Genomic DNA, 23,489 nt, shown 5'->3' with positions numbered 1-23,489 from the left:
GAACTGGGGGTTGAACTCAGGCCCTTGTCGTGCCAGGCAAGTGCTTATTCTACTGAGCCATCTCCCAAGCTCCCCCTTGATTTTGTTTTTGAGACAAGGTTTTGCTATGTAGTTCAAGCTGGCCTTGACCTTGCAGTGATCCTCCTGCCTCAGCCTCCTGATTGCTGGGATTTTAGGCATGCCTTACCACACCTGGCCTTAAAGGTCTTTTTTTTTTTTTTTTTTAATTTTAAGGAAGAGTCTACAGGGTGTTCAGCGTCTCACTACCTGGCCTTGTAGTGATCCGCCTGTTTACAGCCTCCCAAGAGCTGTGATTATGGGCTGCACGCCCCCACTCCCAGTCTCAATTGCCATCTCAGCGTGCCTCAGGTTGGGGCCAGCACGGCAGGCCAGGGGATCGAACGAACCCCTGGCCCATGTGCTTGCTTGCAGGCACTTTGAATCTGCTGAGCTATTTGACTGGCCCTTAAAGGTCATTTTGAATGAGAGATGTTAGCATTTATGTTGAAATTTCAGTAATGCCATAAGCATGTGGCCCTAAGCCACTACCTGCTCTGTATGATCTGGATTGAACTCTAGAATAGAGGTGTAGCCCAGCTTTAGCATCATAACAGTTTTTGCGCCCTTCCAGTACCTTCTTGGGATGAGGCCCACTTGGGTCTCAGGGAGGATTCCAGGCAGCATCCAGGTACTTTAGCCTTTTTTCTTTTTTGCATCCAGGTACTTTAGGAAGTTGAGCTGTGCTCAGCTGACCAGGCAGAGGTTCTGAGGCTGTTGCCAGGAGGACTGTGGCTTAGTCTGTGACCTATTCATGCCCTGTGGGATGAGGATTCCACATCCTCCTTGCTGCTCCCTGGAGTACAGCTAATGGCTGCAAGTGCCTGGTGCCTGTGGCACTCATCACTTGATGGCATAGTGTGAGGGAAGAAATATTTGGGGCTTTTTGGTGTGGGGCTGGCATCAGTACATGGTCACCTGTAGTGTCCTACTCTGCCTCCAGGAAAGCAGAAGGGAAGGCCGCTGCCACTACTGACCTGCCTCCAGAGTACCTGACCAGCCCTCTGTCACAGCAGTCCCAGGTACCTGTCCTGGCCCCCCCCCCCCACACACACACACCGTGCCTTTCCCCTGGGACCCTCCTCACCTTGCCTGTCATCTTCAGCTGCCTCCCAAGCGGGATGAGACTGCTCTGCAGGAAGAGGAAGAGTTGCAGCTGGCCCTGGCCCTGTCACAGTCAGAGGCTGAGGAGAAGGAGAGGCTGGTAAGCAGTGGGGACTGACCTCAAGGAGGGACCCCAGGTTATGCTGGAGATGGTGCAGGGGAGGGCAGGTGCTGGGGGGACCAGAGTTGTATGGAGGCTCCACCTCTCTTCCTGTGCCAGCTGGTCCCTGAGTGACACCTCCACCCTGTTTTGCTTTAGAGACAGAAGTCAACATACACAGCACACCCCAAGGTGGAGCCCACGCCCCTGGCATCATCGGCGCCCCCTGCCAGCAGCCTATACTCCTCCCCTGTGGTGAGCTCACTGTCTGGTATGGCCAGGCTGACTTGGTGCTGGCTGTCCTGCTCCAAGGCTCCCATTGAGAAGGCAGCTGTGCTGATGGCCTGCCTGTCCCACACTCTCTCACACCCTTCATAGCCCTCACTCTAACCTCATCCCTTCTGTGAGGGGGAGAATGTGTGACAAGTATAGGAAGTCAGTTGTGAACTCTGCAGGGCTGTAGAGTAGCCAGGCCACTGCTGGCTAAGAGGAGCCTCTTTCTTCCCCAGCTGATGGCAGAGCCCCATGACAGCTGGGCGAAGGCCAGGCCAGATGTCCTTAAAATAGAACCCAGGCTGTCCTGGGAGCCCATATGAAACTGGTCAAGTGTCCTGGGAGTCCCTGCAAAACTGGCCGGTTCTGCCCTCCAGTCATGGAGCCTAGTGCTGTGCAGCTTTCATAACCTCTTTAAGCTCTTAAGCTTATGGTGCTTGAGAAAAGATAAGAGCACACTTAGATACATGTTTCACCAGGAGCCTGAGAGTGAAGGGTTTGTGTCATTGGCCATCCTGGGGTCTGCTGTCCTTTGGTGCTCTCTGGTCCCTGCCTGAGTGGCTGCTTGTGACCATGAAACTGTTCCCATCGGCCTGTGACCCCTCAGACCGTCCTTGCCTCCCCAGAACTCGTCAGCACCTCTGGCTGAGGACATCGACCCTGAGGTAAGGATCCTGATAGCAGGTACTGTCCTCTGGCTCCCTGGCCTCCACAAGTGACCCTCCTCTGTTGCTGTACAGCTCGCACGGTACCTTAACCGGAACTACTGGGAGAAAAAACAGGAGGAAGCACGAAAGAGCCCCACACCATCTGCACCGGCACCCCTAACAGAAGTGGCTGCACAGCCTGGGGAGGGGCATGTGGTCCCTGCCAGTGTGGTGGAGGTGAGGCCCTGTGTGCCCCGGTCCCTGCTCCCTGGGGGCAGAACCAGGCCAGGCAGGAGGCCCCCTGACCCTCTACTCTCTTCCAGGGTCCCGTCCCAGAGACAGACACTCAGCCTGTAACCTCTTCCAGCACCCCCTTTAGTGAGGTAGGATGCAGCTTTCTGTTGGGGCTTGAGGAAGCACTGCTAGAGGCTGGAGTGAGGGAGGCTGGGCCCATTGCGGCTCCTCATGACTAAACTTGGCTGTGTGGGGCTGTGGTCTGAGGTCTAGCTGCTCTGGATATGGCTTTGGATCCCAATGTTCCTAGGCAGTCCAGATCCACCCAGATGAATCCTACTTCTGGACTTCTGGGTTTGTCCCATCAGACCAGACTTGTGTCACCAAGGCAAAGAGTTCTCAGTCTGGTCCATCCTAGCTGTCCCTGTGCCTATGGACAAGAGTGCTCATTTCTTTGTGTGTAGACTGTTTTACTCCAGACTTTGTGAACAGTAGGCATGAGGGCTGCTCAGGCTGGCAGACTGGGTAATCACTGGCCTGGGAGAGGCTGTTTGGCCATTCCCTTTGTGTCCCTGCAGCAGTACCAGAACGGAGAGTCAGAGGAAAACCATGAGCAGTTCCTGAAGGCCCTGCAGAATGCCGTCACCACCTTTGTCAACCGCATGAAGAGCAACCACATGCGGGGCCGCAGCATCACCAACGACTCAGCTGTGCTCTCACTCTTCCAGTCCATCAACAGCATGCACCCGCAGCTGCTTGAGCTGCTCAACCAACTGGATGAGCGCAGGCGTAAGTGCCCAGGGGCCCTTGGCTCCTGCAGATGGTGGGGTGCTATGAGTACCTTTAGGTCCTTGGTCCTGGCTGTTCCTATCATAGGACCTAGCCCCAAGGAGCTGGGTCCCCTTGCCTGGCCCTTACTGAGGCTACGGGTACCCCTAGAGGATCTCACTGGCTCAGCCCTGCCACCCCTGCCACTGCCCCTGTCTGTACTAGAATGGCCAGGGCTGCCCTTCTCTGTGCCCACAGTGTACTATGAGGGGCTGCAGGACAAGCTGGCACAGATCCGTGATGCGCGGGGGGCACTGAGCGCCCTGCGAGAAGAGCACCGGGAGAAGCTGCGCCGGGCAGCTGAGGAGGCCGAGCGCCAGCGCCAGATCCAACTAGCTCAGAAGCTGGAGATTATGCGGCAGAAGAAGCAGGTGTGATGCTGGCCCAGCACACTAAACCTGTCTGCAAGGGCTGCATGGTCTCCACCTGACCCTGACCATCACCTTCCCATTTGGCTCAGGAGTACCTGGAGGTGCAGAGGCAACTGGCCATCCAGCGCCTTCAGGAGCAGGAGAAAGAGAGGCAGATGCGCCTGGAGCAGCAGAAGCAGACTGTCCAGATGCGAGCCCAGATGCCTGCCTTTCCCCTGCCCTATGCCCAGGTACATGCTTCCCTCCCTCCCTTGTCCTCCAAGAACTTGTCTCTCTGCCGTCTACTCTTGTTTACTTTATGGTAGTAGAGATCAAACCCAGGAATGCTCCACCATAGCTATATCCCAAGCTCTCCTTTCCCCCCTTTTTGTTTAGTTTTTTCAAGACAGGATCTTGATTTGTAGTTCAGGCTGGCCTTGAACTCACAGTCATCCCCCACCTTAGCCTCCCAAATGCTGGGATTACAGGCGGATGCCACCATGTCTGGCTTTGTTGTTTGAAACCCAGGGCCTTGCTGAATTTAAGTCAGGCAAGATGGCCTTGTTGCTTTCCTGCTGGGACCTGCAGCAGAGCTGAGATGACAGGTAAGTGTCTCTGAATCCAGCTTACTAACTTTTCTGTCCTCAGCTCCAGGCCATGCCCACAGCTGGGGGTGTGCTCTACCAGCCTTCAGGCCCGACCAGCTTCCCCGGCACCTTCAGCCCAGCAGGCTCTGTGGAAGGCTCCCCTATGCACAGCATGTACATGAGCCAACCAGCCCCAGCCACTGGCCCCTACTCCAGTGTGCCTGGTCCCACAGCAGGTAATGTATTTGTGGACCTTCTTACTCTCGTTTTTTAGCTTAGCAGAATGTCACTTCATGAGTGCTGAGCTGGGCTGCTGTAGGAAGGGCCCCAGCCAGGGTTTGATGTGGTCTGCAGTCTGTTTGGCCTGAGATCATGGAGTCCAGGTACAGCTCAGGAGTCTCTGTGGCCAGCTAGCCCAAGCCCCTTCAGTGACTACCGGTCCTTTCAAATAGTTCAGCTCATTTGTTCTGACTTCATTCCACTTACAATCCACCTCCCATCCTTGCCAGCTTTTTTGTTCTTTTGTGAGAGTATGAAACATGTATGGACTTGGTGCTAAAAGTCACAAAAAAGAAAACCTCAAAAGGGGCCGGGGAGATGGCTCAGTAGAATAAGCGCTTCCCTGGCAAGTGCAAGGGAAGTTCAATCCCTGGTTCCACAAAAAAAACAAAAAAGAAAAAAAAAGAAAACCTCAAAGAAGTACACCAGGCCGGGGATATAGCTCAGTAGAATCAGCCCTTTACCTGGCAAGCACAAGGTCCTGAGTTCAATCCCTGGTACCGCAAAAAAAAAAAAGTGCACCTTCCTACCTCCTACCCTGTGGCTAAACAGATTCTTGTCTGTGGCAGATCCCAGCCTGGTGAGCGCCTATATGTACCCAGCAGGGGCTCCAGGGGCACAGGCAGCACCTCAGGCCCAGGCTGGGCCTGCCCCCAGCTCCACCTACTCAACCTACCAGCCCAGCCCAGCACCAGGCTACCAGGTAAATGCCCACATACTCCCCTCCTGCCCAGGCCATGCCCCTACCTGGTCCCCACATCACCACTTCCCTCCACAGAACGTGGCTTCCCAGGCCCCACAGAGCCTCCCAGCCATTTCTCAGCCTCCACCATCCGGCACCATAGGCTACGTGGGCAGCCAGTCAGTTTCCCTGGGCTACCAGCCCTACAGCATGCAGGTGAGAGCCTGCTTACAACAGCCCTCCTCTTCAAGACTGTCCTGGAAGACACAGAACTCTGAGGATCAGGCTTTGTTTCACTTTCCACAGAATCTCATGACCTCCCTTCCTGGCCAGGATGCATCTCTGCCACCCCAGCAGCCCTACATCACAGGGCAGCAGCCCGTGTACCAGCAGGTGAGTCCTGCCCAGACTGAGCCTTGGGCAGCCTGGGTTAGGATGTTGTCCTGACCCCCAGAGGACCCTCCCAGGCCAGTTCCCTGGGGGAGACAAATTTATACTCAAGGCCATTTCTCAGAAGATAGAACTAGGACCTAGACACAAACAGCACTTTGTACAGATAGGAAAAAGTGACTTTACCTGAGAGCCCATGCCATGGGAGCTGGCTAATGCTGGAGCCTACGCTGTACAGCAGGATGCTGAGATCCCTGTCCCCTTCACCCCACAGATGGCGCCCTCTGGCGGCCCACCCCAGCAGCAGGCTCCTGTGGCTCAGCAACCACCAGTGCCAGGGCCTCCAGCGGCAGCACAAGGCAGCGAAGCCCAACTCATCTCCTTCGACTGATGCTGGACAGGGAACACCCACCTACCCAGAGTAACACTACCAGTCACCCAAACCTGCCTGAACTAGTCTCCCCTTGTCCTTGTTCCCTGTAGTACCCCTCTGTGAGCCAGGAGTGGGTCTTTGTCCCAGCTCTCATCCCCTTCCTCAGCCTGCTGGCTCCATGTCACTGGCTCCCTGCTTTGATCCTGATGTGGTCTGTGACTGTCCCCAGGGCTGGGCCTTGGAGGGGGATGGTGGAAGGAAGGACCTTCTTGGGAACTGTCCAGGCCTGCGTGTTGCCACCTGCAAGCTCAGCCTGCTGTCTTACTGGGAGCTAGCTGTGGTGTCGACATGTGGCCCCAGCCCTTCATCAGGGACCTCCTGGTCAACAGTCCACTGCAGAGTGGAGGTTTCAGCCATCTCTAGCATCTCTGCTTCTCAGCTGTCATCTTTGTGGTGCAGAACAGCGATAATAAAATGTATTTCAAAGTGTATGAGTCTTTGGAGGGGGACTCAGTCTGGCTTTGGGCCATAGGGTGTGGTGTATAGGTCCCGAGGCCAGACCCTTGCACAGTGGGGCAAGGTCTTGGTGTGTTTCCTACTGGCATAAGAAGATGAAAGAAACTTATTTCTTGGAGTTCTGGAGATTAAGAGGTCCAAGGTCAAGAGCCCTTGTCTGTTGAAATTGTCTTGAGGAGGGGATTCTGCAGATCCCATCAGCTTCAGAGTATCACAGCACGCAAGTGTGCCCGAGACAGTGTCAAATGGACTTTTTATAGCCACCCCACTCAGGATGACTATCCCATGAATGGACTGCCACCCAACCTTCACCTCCATACCTCACAATGGGGACTTGATTTTGGTGGTGCTATTTGAGTCATAGCAGGCAGTTTTGGCTAGATCTCACAGCTAAGCCAGTCTTTAGCAGGCCCCTGCGGACACTCTGGCCGGCCCCACACTGCCCGCTAATCAGGTGGGCTCCAGAGCTGGCCTCTGGGTGTCTAAAATGTGACCTGACTCGGCGCATCTGGGCCCCACTCCAGTCTTTTGAGGTTTGAGACATAAACTGATCCAGACTAGGCTCGAATTTGAGATCTTCCTGACTCAACCACCAGAGTAGCTGGGATTAGCCATCGCGCCTGGCAATCGTGAATTTGAGAGGTCTCAGCCTCACCTCTTAGGTCAAGGACCTGTTGAAATCGTGGGCTACTGGCCAAACCTAAGGAGCTAAGAACTTCCCCAGCGAGGAACAGGCTCAACCCCGGAAACGGATGGGGGCTAGGTCACCGAGTGGCAAAAACACCAGTCAGCCATATTTGCATGTGCGCCTGCGCGGCGCGCCTGTTTATGGGTAATCTCTGGAGTCCAAGAAAGTACAGGCGGCTGGTAGAGACCGGTTTCTACTCGTATGCTCCGCTGCCTTGGCGGATAGAGCGGCCCTCCCCAGCTCGAATGCCTGGAGGTCTCGAGGCTAGAGCAGCCAGTCTGGACCTCTTCCTTGCGGCTAGAGCGTCCCCTCCGCGCCGAGCCGCGTGTGACCTTCCCTCCGGTAGAGAGATGCTACCGGCGGCCGCTTGCCGCCTGTGGGGCCCAGGCTTCGGGCTCCGGGGCGCCGCGCTTTGCCTCGTCAGGTACCGCCGGGGTTCTGGGCGCCAGAATGGGCCAGTGCACTGGAGTAGGTCAGAGCAGAGAGGGTGGCGGACGCACGGCCACCCTTCTGGGCCCAGCCAGACGTGTGCAAGGCCGCTCGGCCCGGGCGACCTTGGGGATTCGGTACCAGCGAGGGGCAGGCTCCTTGCCACAGTGTGCCATCCATGCAGGCGGTAGCGCGGCCACAGGGCCCCCGTTTGGAAAGTCGTCTGACTTCATAGTCCACACTGCTTTAATGAGTTCGCTCTACCTGCCGTTTGGAGTAGAATTACTGCACGTAATTACGTGCACTCCTGAGGGTCTTTGAAGAATTTAAAGTAGTCTGTTAGCCCTGGCTGGGTCCGGGAATGAGGTGGTTTCCCGCCCTGGCAGTGATAGAGGGAGCGCTTGGGCCTTTTGGGACCTGCGCCCCTTCTACCTTGCAAGGCTGACCGCTATTTCTGGGGGACCAGGCAGCAGGTGCCAGGTCTCTGTGCTGCACGGCAGCTGAGGAGCACCAGTCATCGAAAGGGTGAGGCACTTGCGAGCGCGCCCTTGGATAATGCCCCCAAAGAATACCCCCCCAAGATCCAACAACTGGTCCAGGACATCGCCAGCCTTACGCTCCTGGAGATCTCAGACCTCAATGAACTCTTGAAGGTAATGAGGAGAGGTTGGCCTAAACAGGGATTGGCATGAGCCGGGGGCTGCTGTGACTTCATAAGTGTGAGGATGGAACCACGCTTGTCTCTCCATGAATTCTTTTTGAGGTCTGACAGCCATGTACTGAGACTTCTCTATCCCCACAGAAAACATTGAAGATCCAAGATGTTGGTCTCATGTCGATGGGTAGCATGATGCCTGGTGCTGTCCCTGCTGCAGCAACCCCTGAGGTAATCCCGGCCGGGTCCCTGGGTAGAAAGAGGTGTTTCTGTGTGCCCACTTTATCTCTGGGTCAATGATGTGACCCATTCCTCCTGTCCTTTTCTTGGGTCCTACAGCTGCATATCCCATTGTGGGCTCCCTGCAGCCCCAGGAACCTCCTTGCCAGGCATATGCAAAGCATGTTGCTAATGGAGGGAAACAGTAAGCTGAAAAGGGATGGAAGTTGCATCCAACACAATGTCATGAGAAAAGTAGGAAGTAGGTTTTTTTTTTTAAATTTTTTTTTTAAACATTTATTTAGTGTGTGTGTGTGTGTGTGTGTGTGTGTGTGGCCAGCTCAGCCCACCAGGGGGCAGGGCTGGCTGGCATATGGTGCTGGGGGATTGAACCGCGGTCCCTGTGCTTTGCCAAGCTTGTTCCAAGTAGGTGCTTTAGACCACTGAGCCATCTCACCAGCCCCAGGAAGTAGATTTTAAGTTGAAGAGAGGGTTAAAATTTCAAGGAAAGCCTCAATAAGGAGGTGGAGTGGAGGAAGTTGAAGAATAAAGTAAGGTTTCCTAGCAGAGGAGCTAGCAGCCACAGGTGCTCTCAAGCCACAGCATGTCTTTATTTTAAGATGGGGCCAAAAGCAGCAAGGGGGAGGCAATGGGCTGCTCCATCTCCTGTCAGGCTGGGAGCCAGTTTGGGTGTCTAAAAGAAACCCAGCCAACTTGAAGGTGCATGTTGTGTTTGATTGTCTGCTTAGGAGCAAGTATTTTGTCTGAGTCCCTGCTCCACCCCTTTTCCCTGCAGAGGAATCCAAAGTCCTGTGGGACACTCTATCCTGGGAATGGGTACTCCCTCCTTTTTTTTTGGCGGAACTGGGGATTGAACTCAGATCCTTGTGTTTGCCAGTCAAGCACTTGGCCTACTGAGCCATCTCCCGGCCCCAACGCCCTCCTTTCTGAAACGGAAGATGGTTGTTTGTTTTTGGTGTTTCTTTGTTTTGTGGGTATTTTGAGATGAGGTCTTGATGTGTTGTTGTTCAGAATGGCCTTGAACTCGCAATGTAACCCAGGCTGGCCTCAAACTCATGGCAACCCTCCTGCCTCAGCCTCTTCAGTACTGAAATTACAGGCTTGTGCAGCCACGCCCAGCTGGAAGGTTATTTTAACGCTGATTAGGGGAGTGGCGGCAAACCTATGGCACACATGCCATAGCGCCTGTTTATTATCATTGACAGCTCTAAATGATTTGCCATCACTTGAGCGAGGGTGTAGCTCAGTGGGGGTCCCTCCCTGCCTAGTGTGAACCAGGCCTTGGGTTCATTTCCAGCACCCCAAAACACACACATGCGTATACCAGGATTGACTACATTCAGGCTCAACACTTGGAACCAGGGTAAGGATCACTGCGATCCATTGTCTAGAGTGAATGAATGGGGTGCAGCTAATTACTAGCAGGAGGTTGAGCATGCCTGTAATACTAACACTCAGAAAGCTGAGGCGGCAGAATTGTGAGTTCAAGACCAGAGTGGGTTACATAGCAAAAAGAAAACCCGGACAAATAGGCACCATGCCCAAACCATCAGACCGTGGGATGTGTAGGCGTATGTCCCACACATACAGACATAGACACGTGGTCGCCCTGGATCTCACTGCATCGTCATCTGTCTGGTGGCAGTTGCTTTGTTCTCAGAAGCAGATGCAGTGGTGTGCACCTGTAATCCTGGCACTGGGGAAGCTGAAGCAGAAAGATCTCTTAACCAAGCTGCCAACCTAGTTGGACCCCTGTCTCAAAAAAGAGAGATGGGGTGTTTATCAGTGACATGCATGCCCTTGTACGTCTCTGAGGACTAAGTAGCACTGCTTTCCTGTAACTGTTTCAGAAATAAAGTACTTTTGTATTGCTCTTCTCTGTTTTATAACTTTTTAGGGGGCGGCCTGCCAGTTAGCTCAGTTGTTTAAGCACCTGCTTATGCAAACGCAGTCAGGCTGGATACCGCGGTTCAATCCCCTTGCCAGACCCACCCGTAAGGCAGCCTGAGCCAGGCCCCCCCCCAAAAAAAAAACCCCACTTTTTAGGGGGTAAGAGAGGTAGAGTTGATGGAAGAGAGTTCTGAGCAGATGAGGAAAAGGAGCCAGGTCTGAACTCTGTCTGGTGTTTGTGGGAGACATGCACTTACAGGTCTCAGGGTTGGCCACAGGGACTGTCCCCTGCAGCCCAGGCTTCGCTGAGCAGACACTAGGGACAGATATAACCCTGCTGTGCATCACAGCAGGGCAGCCCAACAGTGAGTGTGCTGGCTTCACTTGTCCTTTCTCCTGTGCCACTTTCCTGCGCCCCAAGGTGGCAGAAGAAGAGGAGCTGCCCAAACAGAAAGAGCAGACGCATTTCACTGTGCGCCTAACAGAAGCAAAGCCTGTGGACAAAGTGAAGCTGATCAAGGAGATCAAGAACTATATCCAGGGCATCAACCTCGTCCAGGTGGGCACTGGGCCTGGCCCCTCCCCACAGGTATACGCTGCGTGCTCAGGTGCTGGCACTGGCAGCCAGGGCTCAGTTGGGACAGCCAGGAGCGCTCTTCTGATTTTGCTTTCTCTGGCAGGCCAAGAAGCTGGTGGAGTCCCTACCCCAGGAAATCAAAGCCAACGTCGCTAAAGCCGAGGCTGAGAAGATCAAGGCGGCCCTGGAAGCAGTGGGCGGCACTGTGGTTCTAGAGTAGCCCCACCCCATGCGGAGGACTTATGGACTGGAGTCCCTGGGACCTGGGTGAGGCCTTGCCCACCTGCACGGCCCACTCCACTCCCAGCATCAGGCTCCAAACGGAGCTGGAGGGCTGGAGTGACTGGCGCTAGAGGCCAAGTCCATCCAGGAAGGGCAGGACGACCCTACTGTGATGGGGAAGGAGGGCAGTCACAGCTTGTACAGAGCCCTGCAAGCCCTTGCAGAGCACGCCAGTGAACGACGCTCATTTTGTGGCTGCTGAGAAAATACACTGTTGAGGCTGGTGTGTGCAACTCTGTTGTTGTGTGGTGGTGTGACCTGGGCCTTCCTGGGCTTGGTCTTACCCCTTGACACCCCTCCATTGGTCCAGCTGAGGATCTGTAGACATTCTCCAAGTTCCTATGTGCAGGGCCCTGTCTTGGGACACCACAGCTGGTGGTATCCTTCAAGGTGCAGCAGGACCTACTATGAGGCAGCAAGTGGGGGAGCTGCAGTTTTTCTTTGAGTTTGCCTACTTTTTTTTTTTTTTTTTTTTCCTTTTTGCGGAACCGGGGATTGAACTCAGACCCTTGCACTTGCCAGGCAAGCGCTTATTCTACTGAGTCATCTCCCCGGTCCTTTTTTTTTTTTTTTAAGCAGGCTTCATTAAGTTTTCTGGACTGAATTTGAACTTGCAGTCGTCCTGCTTCAGTCTCAAAGAGTACAGGAATTACTGGAATGTGCCAGTAAAATGCTGTTGGCATTTTCTTTTCTTCCTGGGGGCCACTAACATTTACTTTACTTAATTTAATTTTTTTTTTTTTTTTTTTTTGTATGTATTTAGTACAGGGTCTCACTACACAGATCAGACTTGTAGTGATCCTCCTGTTTTTAGTCTACCAATGCTGGGATTAAGAGGAGTGTGCCACCATGCCCATTCTCAATCGCCATCTCAGCGTGCTGTAGGGATGGGGCTGGCATTGCTTGTGCCAGGAATCAAACCCTGGTCCCTGCGCCCTGCCTAAGCAGGCACTAGTCACTGAGCTATCTGGCTGGCCCTAAATGTATTTATTGGGCCAATGAGATAGCTCAGTAGACTAAGTGCCTGCCTGGCAAACGCAGAGACCAGGGTTTGATCCCCAGCAGCACATGTTGCATTGGTCCCACCCCCAGGTGGCTGAGCCAGCCACTGAGATGGCATGTGCCACCACACCTGGACTCTATTTAGCTTTTCTTGTTTTGTGTGTGTGATGTCTGGAATTGAATTCAGGACCCTGCGCTTGCCAGGCAAGTGCTTATTCTACTGAGCTATATCTCCCTGGGCCCTTCTATTTAAGTTTTTAAGACATGATCTCACTTTGCAGTTCAGGCTAGCCCTGAACTGTGGTAGCCCAGGCTGGCCTCAGCCTCTCTAGTACAGGGATTACAGGTGTGCACCATCACACCCAGCATGCTTTGTTGAAGTAACTTAAAAAGCTGTATTGATGGACCACTCAGGCTAGCCACAAGTACAATCCCGGCTCTGATGTCTGGGAGCTGCCCCCATGATCCCAGAATGCCTGCTGCAAGAGGGGACCTAAGTAGTGTGGCAGCAAGGACTTGTAGGTGTGGGCTCCATAGTGTCTCTGCTAAGCTTGAAATGGAATCAGCTCCACAGGGCAGCCAGCTGTGCCTGGGCAACCTTGGTACAGATGCCATCTGACTTGAACCCCTGTCCCCTTGCAGCCTGGCAGGGGTGTTGCCATGTCTTCCTCAGCAAACAAAGCCCCAGCATGCACGGCTAGGGGCTATGTTCCCAGGAGGCTGCAGTGTGCTTGAGAGCCCCTGGGAACATGATGGGTGTCCTCTCCCAGGTGGAAGGACAGTCCCCGTCCGTTCTGAGAGGCCACAAGGGGGCACTGTGTCTCCAGGGTGCTGCCTACTGAGCAGGACTCCCTGGGGAAGTTGGCTGACTGGTGTTTGAGAAGCCAGCACACCTGCAAGGCCCCTCCAGAGGACCGCTGCCCTATTCAATTCCCCTAGTTAATGATTCTCCTTCAGTACACTGCAGCACCTCTACCTCAGCAGAGAGGTGCCCTGGAGCTTGGGCACAACCCCAGCCTAGCCAGCCCTCCTCCCTGCCCTGGCCTCAAATCCCTTGTTCTCAGAGCTCAGGAGCTACGTATAATCGTAGGATGATGGCCTCATGCCCAGGAAAGCTTGCATGGCCACGTGGACTTGTGAGGGGGCTGCTTGGTGTGGGGGGTGACTGCAGGTCATGGGGTTGGCCTCACTCCACCTCACTGGTAGGAGGTGCATAGGGCAGCCACTCCTCACATCTGCAACTTGGTGGCGGCGGGCACTCCTATACCATCTTGGGTATCTTAGGGAGCTGTGCGGATTCCGTGGGCTGGAGACATAGCTCAGCTGGTAGAAAGCTTCCTGCTTTCCCACCTGGTCCCTTTACCTCAATTCTTTTTTTTAATCAGGCCCTTGCACTTGCCAAGGAAACACTTATTCTACTGAGTGAAATTCCCGGCCCCTCTTTACCTCAATTCTTGTTCTCTCCCTGGCCTGCCCATCCCCACCTATCTGGACCTTGTTCTGTGTGCTATAGGCCTTCTCCCTTGGATGGGGTCTTCCTGCTAGCAACAGGTTCCTAGACCCTTCCACCCTGGGCTGTCACACTGATGGACATTGTGGCATGGTCCTCTAGATCCACTTACCCAGGGTTTCTGTCACCTTGTCACCTTCCCCCCCCCCTTTTTTTTTTAGTGAGCCAGGGTCTTGATACTGTGCTATGTAGTTGAAGCTGGCATTGAACTTACTGTGTAGCTCAGACTGGCCTCAAATGTGTAGCAGTCCTGCTGTCTCAGCCTCCCACATGCTGGGATTGTAGGAACATGCCACCACACACAGTTGTTACTTCCAGTGTCATAACGTAATCTTGCACTTGGTGGACAGTTTGGTTTTACACCAAATGCAGCACAAATAGCCACAGGCACAGCTAAGTACCCTGACTAGATCAGGAGGAAGTTTAGGAGACCCTGATTGAGGTCAGAGGCCAATTCTGCATCCTGGCCGTTGGGTCTGCCTACTTGAGTCTGTGACCTCTAATCTCTCGAGTCCCTTGGCCATGTTTCTCTCATTGCTTTGGGCTTTCTCCTATGCCTGGCTCTGTCCACCTCATACCTTTGTCAGTCTCCAGATGAAGCTGTCTGCATGTATGACACTACTGAGACACCAGACAAGACAGTGGCCCAGGGGCACTTCTGGGCTCGGGCACCAACCCCACATCCCAGCCCTTGGGTTGACAGTGCAGGACCAGAGCCACTTGGGATTCTGAAGATAGACTTGCTGGGCGGGCCAAATAGCTCAGCGGATTAAAGCACCTGCAAGCAGGCGCAGGGGCCTGGCATTTGATCCCCTGGGACTGCTGTGCCAGCCCTGCCCCCAGGGTGCATTGAGATGCCAATTGAGACTGGGAGTGGTGGCGCACACCTGTAATCCCAGCTCTTGGGAGGCTGTAAACAGGCAAATCACTGCGAGTCCGATCTAGTAGTGAGACCCTGAACACCATGTAGACCCTTCCCTAAAATATACAAATTTTAAAAATAAATAAATAAAATAAAATAAATGCAGGTGCAGCCAGGACGGAGCACAGCTGGCTTCTTCACTGCCAGTTAGGAAGTGGAAGCAGAGTGAGGGGCAGGTTCACCTGGGGCTGGGCATATTCAAGTGCTTCCTAGAGGCCTGAGCCCACCTCCTGGCTGCCCTGGGTGGCTGCTCCACTGCCTGCAGAGCTGAGCTGCAGCTGGCCAGGTGCTCCCAGGATGTCTGGGCACGTGTGTGCAGGTTGCAACTACTCTTAACCAGCTGCCTTTTGCCCCTAGTTTTTATTTAATCGGCAAGCTGGCCCCATGAACGTTTTGTCCCTCCACAGCTGGGCCCAGCGGGGTTGGGGGCAGAGGTCTACTCCCGCAGCTTGTGTTCTCCCTGTAGTAACACTCATGACCCCTGAGCCAGCCTGCAAGTTGAGGTCGTGGCTAGGACTGGGGTGCTGGCAGAGACCTGACCTTCTGGGAGTGGGTGACCTTCTATGACCTCCAGAGAAGAGTCCTAGGCCAGGATCTTGAGGGTAGAGGTGGTCCTTTAGTCAGGTCCGGAAGGCCAGCTCCGTACCCGGCCAAGCTGTTTCAAGACATAGGGCCTGCTTTCCTCGGGGGCGGGGCCCTGCGGCAAGGGTTTTTTGGGGGCGTGGACTCGCCGGCCCGCCCCCTGGCCGCGCGGGCGCATTGGCTGCGCTGGGCGCGGGCGCACCGTGGCACTTTGAACCTGCTCTGCCGGCGACTGGGGTCTCAATCCAGTCGTCCGACTGAAGTCGACTTCGAGCCGGGGTGAAGAGGGTCGGCGTCTGTCCCTGGGGCCATGGCAGCGGAAGCGCGCGTGTCACGCTGGTACTTCGGGGGACTGGCCTCCTGCGGGGCAGCCTGCTGCACTCACCCGCTAGACCTGCTTAAGGTGAGGCCGAGCCAGGACCAGGATTGGGCCTGGCGCAGTCAGGACACAGTTGCGCCGCGCCCGGTTGCGCACCCAGTGATTGCCGCAGCCGGCCGCGGGGTGGAGGCGCCAGTGACGCCCACGCCTGCACGGACCGAGGTCGTCCTGCTGTGTCGCGAGGGCCTTGCGCCTGCGGCGCCTCTTGTGGCGCCCGCCGGGAAGCCCAGAGTAGGAGGGAGAGCGGTTCATTCTGCCGGTGACCTCCGCAGGAGGTGGCCGGGCCGCGTGGGCAGCCTTGCTCCCCAGCTCTTGGCAGATGTGGCCCCAGCTCTGCGCTTTCATATTGTCTATGAACTTGGCCTCTGAGCCATTCCTCCCTCCTCCCATATCCCACGCCCCCTCTGCCTGGTTAAAAAGTGGTGGCCTGTCTGTGAGGTTGCACAGATGTTGGTTCCTGGGGACCTCCTGCATGCTGCTAGATAACCCAGGGAGGCTATGGAGGGGAGAGGAAAAGCCCACCCCGCGAAATGGGAGCTAGAGGCCAGGAGAGGTTTGGGGAGCAGCCCCGCCTCGGTGAGAAGCTAGCAGACCCTGCATGCATGTGGCCCCAGGAAGCATACATGCACTTTAAATTTCATTTCTTTAAGAAAAGTGTGTTTGGAACAAAATAAAACAGAGATCTCCTTGTTCCGGAGGCCAGTCCAGGGCCAAGGCACATTGTTTTCTGACCCTGCCTCATCACAGAGAACAAAGAAGAAAGGACCTAGGCTTTACCCAGTCTGCTAGGAGGCGTGCCCTGTGGTCATGGAGTGGCCTGTGGGCAGGGCTCAGCCCATCTTCTCCCCTTTTCCTCACCCCCACCCAGGACTGCCTGGGATTAGCACTTGTGGCCCGAGCTGTTGAGCCAGTTTTGGAGCTGTACCCATCCTTTTTCCTGTGGTGGGTGTTTTGGGTTGGTTTGTTTGTTTTTTATCATTTATACATTTGGTACAGGAGATGGCATGCAGTACGAGGGATCAAACCCCAGTCCTTGCATTTGCCAGGCAGGCACTTGGACCACTGAACTATCTCCCTAGCTCTCAGGTATTTTTTTTTAAACAGGTGGCTTTTTTGATTAGTAAAAGCACTGGCCATCTGGTACATGTGGAGGACAGGACCTCACCTCTCCTAGGAGAGGCCTGCTCAGGTACAGCTGATGGGCCAGAAGGCGACTGCCACTACAGAGGTAAAGTCACAGTGAGCAGGATAGTGTGGCTGGGTTTGGGGAAAGGGCAGCCCTCCCCTCCAGGCTGCTTTTCTTAACTCTTCAGTCCCACTGCCAGCTGTTGTTGCTGCATGAGCGAGCATGGGCCCTGGAGCCTCCCAATGGACCCTCAGAGTGTCCACACCCTATAATCTGAGGTCCCTTTGGGTGTTACTGTCTCTCCTCCCACCAGACATTTTCTTGCTGTAGAACACTGAGCAGCAGTCAGGGTGTCCACGGTGTTGGGCAGACAGTGGCAGTGCCCAGCCTCGGGGAAGATTGGCCAGGGATTTTTCTCTAATTGCTGCTCACCAGGGCCTCAGGAGATGACCCATTAAAAACTTGTTTTGAAGTTCCTTGATCTGTCCGAGTGGCCGCATGTCCTGCCTTAGTCCTCATGGTCATGCATGCTTCACAGGGACAGGAGCTGCTGCCCATGTGGCTACTCTGGCCAGGCCCCACATCTCTGTCCTGCACAGCTCACACAATGAGAAGATAGCAGTGTCTGTCCCACCCATCGCTATTGTCCCAGGCCCTGTCTTCCCTGGGCAGCGTGAGAGGACTGTGCATTCAACTGAGGACAGCTTCCTGGGGCCTCTTGCCAGGACTGGGGTGGATCTGCGATCCCAGGCCTGGATGCCTGCCTGTGATCTTTGCTGTCCCCTGTCTCCCTCTTCTGCACAGAGCCATGGGTTGCCAGGGAAGAAGGTTGGGGGTGGGGCAGTGAGCAGGGATTATCACTGTTGTAAAACCACATTGGGAACAGATCCTAGGTTGGACAGAGTCCCTGGTCAGGGGTCCTGAGGAGCCTCTTCACTGTTCCATATCAGTGTCCCCACCTCTAGGTGGTCCTGAGCCCATGGGTGATTGTGGGACCTCAGTCAGCCAGTTCTAGGGAAGTCTCAGCAGAGAGGCATGGGGGCTCCAGGCAGCATCTGCACTGCCTCCTGCTGTCTACTGGCTTGGAGCCTGGGAGGCAGAGACCACCTTTGCAAAAGCCACCTACCCCTCGCCACAGGTGCATCTGCAAACGCAGCAGGAAGTGAAGTTGCGCATGACCGGCATGGCGCTGCAGGTGGTGCGCACTGATGGCATCTGGGCTCTCTACAATGGCCTGAGCGCTTCACTGTGCAGACAGGTGAGCTGTCAGCCTAGACCTCCCTTCTGGACCTCCCATCCCAAAGAAATCTTCTCTTTTCCTGCCTTGAAATGGGCCATCCAAGCCCCCAACCTGCAGTGGGCATCTGAAAGAGTTAAGCTTTTTCTTTCTCCTTTTCCTTCCTACAGAACTAAGAACCCCAGACTAGGTGTGGGGCAGCTTCCACAGTGCCAGCTTTATTACGGCTGGGCCCAAAACCTCCACTTACGGATGGGGAAACTGAGTTTGAGAGAAGTGGGAGAAGAAGACCAGGCAGCCTGGGGTTTGGGAGTTGGCCCAGCCACTTGGTAGCCACATGGTCTTGGGCGGCCTGTCTGTGTGCCCCATCCCCCAGGGTGATTGAATGGTGATGGTGCTGTGAGCCGGGCTGGGGTATGTCCATCCCTGAGTCAGGTCCCTTCTCCCCAGATGACCTATTCCCTGACGCGGTTCGCTATCTATGAGAGTGTGCGGGACCACTTGACCAAGGGCACCTCAGGGCCTGTCCCCTTCTACAGCAAGGTGCTGATAGGAGGCCTCAGCGGTAAGCACTGGGCAGGAGGGGTGGAGCAGGATGGTCAGGGGCCAGGGGCCAGGCATTAGGAGTTATTTGGGCCTGACACTTTTGTCACCACAGGTTTAACTGGAGGATTCGTGGGGACCCCTGCAGACTTGGTCAATGTCAGGTTTGTGTGTACCCCCATCCCCAAAGGCCAGGGGCTTTCTCAACTGCAGGCAGGGTGGGGGTGAAAGCCTACAGCGTGTCTGTCCTCGAACAAGCGGACTTGGTGAGCCTTCCTGCTACCCTTGGGTCCGTGAACGGCGTGTGTCCAGCAGCCGCCCTTCTGTTTCAGGATGCAGAATGACATGAAGCTTCCTGTGAATCAGCGGCGCAAGTGAGCAGCAGGCTGGGCTGGGGGGTTGGCAGGAAGGACCCCTAAGTGGCTCTGCTTTAATGTGACCAGGACCCCAACAGACCATGTTGCCCCTGGGCTCATGTGGAATGAGGGTGGGGAGGCTGGTGGTTTTCAGGAACCAATGCTGTGGGTGGCTGCCCTGGGAGTATTAGGGTATCTCCCAGGGGTCCCCCAGGACAAGCTAGGGGTTGGACACTGTCAGTACCTAGGGACAGTCCTGGGCCTGTTCCTGGGTTGGTTTGAAAGTGTGTTGGAGGAGCCTCAGAGACTGAGTAGGACACATGAGATGAACCAAGACTGAGGCCCTCCCTGCGCAGTGCCAGGTGCCAGCTCTAGTGGTGTTCTGCCTGACCATACCTACGCCAGCTCACCCTTTCCTGGGGGCAGGCAATGTCTTGTTTCTTCCTGTGGCTCCCTCAGACCCTCCTTCCATGAAGGAAGCACCTAGGCAACTATAGGGCTCCGTGGAGAGAAGATGGCCTAGGCCTACGTTTGGCCTGCAGAAAGGACCATCCTGAGCTGGCAGCCCCCTAGCTGGGAAAGGGTTTGTGGGCCCCTGCTGTCCCTGTGATGCTTCTGCAGAAGCACATGGCCTGTGCTGGGGGTGGACCCCTGGCCCTGGTGGGCAGGGTGAGCCTCATGTGGCTCACTATGTCCCTGGCAGCTATGCTCATGCCCTGGATGGCCTGTACCGTGTGGCCCGTGAAGGTGAGAGCAGCTGGCATTTTGCGTGGGCGCCCCCCTTCCCTGGCAAGGGGGCTGGGCTGGGGACCCAACCTCCCCTTTCTCCTTGCAGAGGGCCTGAGGAGGTTATTCTCTGGTGCAACCATGGCATCCAGCCGCGGAGCCCTTGTCACCGTGGGCCAGGTAGGGCCTCTGTACAGAGCAGGGCTCCAAGAGTAAGGTGGTCGGTGTGGGAGCCTGTCCCTTGGGTAGGCACAGGTGGGCAGTGGCCACAATGTGGATCTGACCTTGGCCTGGTCCTGCCCTGTCTGGGCCTCTGGACTGGCCCACACACAGTTGTGGCAGTAATAGAGGCCGGGTGCTTGGTCAGTGCTGGGTGGCGTCGCTGTGAGCCTCTGCCTGCTTCCCTGGAGCTGTTCCTGTCTACCTACAGCTGTCATGCTACGATCAGGCCAAGCAGCTGGTCCTCACCACCGGGTACCTGTCTGACAACATCTTCACTCACTTTGTTGCCAGCTTCATTGCAGTGAGTGCCTGGCCTTAGGAACCGAGGTTCCCTGGGGTGAGGTGTGCGTAGGAGGCGGTAGGAGGCTGGTGGGAGCCTGCTAGTGCCTCTCAGGGGCCACAGAAGTAGACAGTGGCCCACCAGGCCATACCACTTCCTGGTGTCCCTTCTCCCCGAGGCCCAGGACACTTAGGACACCTCTGAAGAGTGGGTGTGGGGCTGTGAGCCCTGCTCTGGGCTGGCCTGTGGGTGGGGTTTATGGGAGGGCCATAGCCCCTCTGTGACAAAGCCTGTCCTCAGGGTGGCTGTGCCACGTTCCTGTGCCAGCCCCTGGATGTGCTGAAAACCCGCCTGATGAACTCCAAGGGCGAATACCGGGTAAGGCCACGCTGGCATCCTGTTAGCCACTGCTGGGTCCTCGCTTGCAGCCCTCGCATCCAATTCATCCTGGGGACCAGAGCAGTCCCCATGGAGACACAAGTGTGGAGCTATCTCCCTTCACACTCTTCCCTTGCAGTTGTGTGCCGCTGGGGAGCCCTTGGCTAGGAAGGGGTGTGCCTCTCCGAGACCCATGCTTCACTTTAAGCCCTATTTCTTGCCTGGTGCGGTGGCACATGGCTGTAATCCTAGATCTCAGGAGGCTGAGCCAGGAGAATTGCACGGAGTTGGAGCCCAGCTTGGACTTTTTAGTGCGTTCAAAGCCAGCCTGAACAACATAGTGAGATCCTGAGTCAAAAAACCCAAAAATTGGATTTTGGATTTGCCTTGTACATTGATAAAGGTGCTCAGTGGAAATTGTCTGGGCAGAGGAATGCAGTCCTGCAGTCTGGCCTTGGGCCTCGCCCAGTTACCACAGTCTCCCCGTGTACACCCAGTGCTCCTCTCCCTCACTCCCTTTTATCACTGTCACAGTTTTATTCTCAAACTCCCAGTCCTATTGGTGCACCATCATGGGCTTGCGTGGCTATATGCCAGTGGGTGGCCCTCAGCTCTGGGGTTCCCTGTTGATGTCATCAGGGCTCCTGTTCATACCCAGAACCCCCTGAGAGCCCTCAGGCCTACTGTACCCAGTCAGTACCAGATGGGGGGTCTCTCTGTTCCCCTGAATGAGAAGCCACTTCCTGTATCTCTTCGCTTTGTCTCCAGGGAGTTTTTCACTGTGCTGTGGAGACAGCCAAGCTGGGACCACTGGCCTTTTACAAGGTATGGTCAGGCAGCCAGAGGCTGGAATCGGGGGAGGCGGGCTGTGCCCTCCTGGGCCCTTCACATCTCCCTCTCTGATTCTTTGCTCAGGGCCTCTTTCCTGCGGGCATTCGTCTGATCCCACACACCGTGCTCACCTTTGTGTTCCTGGAGCAGCTGCGCAAACACTTTGGCATCAGGGTGCCCACCTGAGAGCTCCAGCACTGGGCTCAAGATCAGTGGGAGGGTGTGGCCTCCTTTCCTTCCTGGCCTAGGCCCACACCGTGTCCAGCAGGCTCTGCCCCACCCTCCAGGACCTTGCCTGCCCCTATGCTCCCTGCTGGGCCTTTGCCCAGTTTTGCCCCTCCCCACTGCCCGTTCACTCAGGAAGAGAACAAGAGCGGCCCTCAGGGTGGCTCACCGCCTCCGCTCCCTCTGCTCAACAGGCATTCTCTGCAGAAAAGGGAGTGGCTGGATGACCTGTGTCCTACTCTGGCCAAGGTTTACTGCAGACATGAACACCTCTTTGGGTAACCTCCTCTGAGGAAGGGCCTGGAAGGCAGGGTGGGGTGTGGCCCCTATAGCTGCCCACCTGCCACACTTGTGAGCACGCGCACTTTACTCTCACGAGAGGGACCACAGCTTTAGCACCTTCAGTGGTAGCACCTCCCCCGGCCCCTACTCCTGGGAAAAGGAATAGATGACAGATCACCAACCAGTGCCAGCATGTAGGGTCCCCCCAGCCCTCTGCGGGTACACCCCCAGATGCTTTAATAATTTGCTTTGCCAGACAAAACCTCAGTGCTCACAGCCTGCTGCTGTCTACCCAGCTGGTGCCCCCAGGCCCTCAGATGCCCACAGCCTCCCCTCCCCGGCTCCCTGGGGAAACACAGCCATAGGTCGTGGTGGGCTGTAGTGTGTCTTCTAGAACTTGCCTTCCAGTGTGGCCAGTGGTCACCCAACAAGAGCCCCAGCATGGCCAGTGGTCACTCCATAAGAGCCCTGGCATGGCTAGTGGTCACCCCACAACAGCCTCTAGCATCTAAAAACCACCACCAAAGCAGCCTATTTTCCCTAAACAGGCTTGGGAACTGTGTGGGCTTGGATACTGCTCTCCATCAGCCCCATGGGTGTTGGCCTGCAGCTCTTCATGGGTCCAATAAAGGAGTGACCCAGGCACCCTATAAGTCTGTTCCTCCACACTACTGTTGCCTCGTGGTGCAGGTGCAGTGGGGATCCCTCTGTACCCCCAAGGGAGGACGGGGGAAGGAGGTGTGGCTACACCTTTAGATAGCCTGTGGACAAAGGAATGGTATAGAGAGGTCTGCATCTGTAGTGTGACCCACTCCAGCGAGCTCTGCATGTCCTTGGGGCAGGCTGGTCCCATTGGACCCCTTGCCCAGCTGCAAGGAGTACCCTCGAGTCAGCCTGGCTGTGGGGCTGAGGCGCAGCTGGCCAGTGTCCAGCCAGCACTGCATGGCCCGGGAGACCCTGCAATTGCAGAGTATTTCTCACCCCACCTTGGGAGTTTGGAAGCAAATTTCAACCGTCCTGTTACTTATATATAAATACTTAAATGCACTGGTTGAGGTGCTTGTACACCTGTAATCCCAGCACTCTGGGAGGCTGAAGCAGCAGAATGGAGAATTGAAGCCCAGCATAAACAGCTTAGCAAGAGCCCATCTCAAGAACCTGGAGGTCGGGTAGCTCAGTCCTAAGGCTCTGAGTTTAGTCCTGACCTCTGCACTCTTCAGAGGTGTGGTTCAGTTTTATTTATTTTATTTTATTTTTTTTGGCGGAACCGGGGACTGAACTCAGGCACTTGCACTTGCCAGGGAAGCGCTTTTTCCACTGAGCCATCTCCCCCTGGTCCCCAGAGGTGTGGTTCAGAATAGAACGCTTATCCAATATGCCTAAGGCCCTGGGTTCCATCCTCAGCATATATATATATATATATATATATATATATATATATATATATATATAACAATAGTAATTATTTACAGGTAAAAATGTAATGGTGTCATTTCTCACTTCCTCATACCTATTTGGTGCTGAAGTTTCCCAAGGGTGTAAGAGTTGGTCAACGAAATCCAGGTCCAGTGAGGGCTCCTCCCCCACCCCTGCATTTCTGGTCGATCAGGACCAGGTCCACTTGGCAACTCACCCAGGCTGCCTTGGAACAGTGACCCCAGAATCTAAGGAATTGGTGGGGGTGGGCAGGCAGCAGGAGTTGGCGAG

General features: G+C 55.3%; 3 protein-coding genes across 4 annotated transcripts in view; all 3 read left to right on the top strand.

Annotated features, from left to right (window-relative positions):
- Hgs (hepatocyte growth factor-regulated tyrosine kinase substrate) overlaps window positions 1-6,393 on the top strand; it is a 14,886-nt gene extending 8,493 nt beyond the window's left edge. The window contains exons 9-22 of one of the 2 annotated variants that reach the window (XM_004639486.2): window positions 1,001-1,079; window positions 1,163-1,261; window positions 1,421-1,516; window positions 2,161-2,199; window positions 2,275-2,418; window positions 2,505-2,564; window positions 2,997-3,204; window positions 3,442-3,614; window positions 3,704-3,844; window positions 4,242-4,416; window positions 5,029-5,162; window positions 5,238-5,357; window positions 5,448-5,534; window positions 5,806-6,393. In XM_004639486.2, coding sequence (XP_004639543.1) covers window positions 1,001-1,079; window positions 1,163-1,261; window positions 1,421-1,516; window positions 2,161-2,199; window positions 2,275-2,418; window positions 2,505-2,564; window positions 2,997-3,204; window positions 3,442-3,614; window positions 3,704-3,844; window positions 4,242-4,416; window positions 5,029-5,162; window positions 5,238-5,357; window positions 5,448-5,534; window positions 5,806-5,922 — 1,672 coding nt within the window. In that variant the 3' untranslated portion in view covers window positions 5,923-6,393. Of the gene's footprint in view, window positions 1-1,000; window positions 1,080-1,162; window positions 1,262-1,420; window positions 1,517-2,160; window positions 2,200-2,274; window positions 2,419-2,504; window positions 2,565-2,993; window positions 3,205-3,441; window positions 3,615-3,703; window positions 3,845-4,241; window positions 4,417-5,028; window positions 5,163-5,237; window positions 5,358-5,447; window positions 5,535-5,805 lie in introns of both variants that reach the window. The other variant, XM_004639485.2, reaches the window with a different exon arrangement.
- Window positions 6,394-7,332: 939 nt separating this feature from the next.
- Window positions 7,333-11,414, top strand: Mrpl12 (mitochondrial ribosomal protein L12). The gene is made up of 5 exons (XM_004639484.2): window positions 7,333-7,532; window positions 8,004-8,190; window positions 8,340-8,423; window positions 10,744-10,881; window positions 11,003-11,414. The coding sequence occupies exons 1-5, from the start codon at window positions 7,354-7,356 to the stop codon at window positions 11,117-11,119; spliced, it is 705 nt and encodes a 234-aa protein (XP_004639541.2). The 5' UTR covers window positions 7,333-7,353; the 3' UTR covers window positions 11,120-11,414.
- A 3,792-nt stretch (window positions 11,415-15,206) lies between these two features.
- On the top strand, window positions 15,207-22,426 carry Slc25a10 (solute carrier family 25 member 10). Its single transcript, XM_004639483.3, has 11 exons — window positions 15,207-15,600; window positions 17,841-17,960; window positions 18,390-18,504; window positions 18,598-18,646; window positions 18,815-18,856; window positions 19,542-19,585; window positions 19,674-19,744; window positions 19,995-20,087; window positions 20,367-20,444; window positions 21,213-21,269; window positions 21,360-22,426. The coding sequence occupies exons 1-11, from the start codon at window positions 15,508-15,510 to the stop codon at window positions 21,459-21,461; spliced, it is 864 nt and encodes a 287-aa protein (XP_004639540.1). The 5' UTR covers window positions 15,207-15,507; the 3' UTR covers window positions 21,462-22,426.
- The last annotated feature ends 1,063 nt before the right edge of the window (window positions 22,427-23,489 follow it).

The sequence above is a fragment of the Octodon degus genome, unplaced genomic scaffold, assembly GCF_000260255.1.
Source record: "Octodon degus isolate 3935 unplaced genomic scaffold, OctDeg1.0 scaffold00112, whole genome shotgun sequence".
Lineage (NCBI taxonomy): Eukaryota > Metazoa > Chordata > Mammalia > Rodentia > Octodontidae > Octodon > Octodon degus.
Note: the sequence above shows the minus strand (reverse complement) of the source record. Positions and strands in the feature narration are given on the sequence as shown.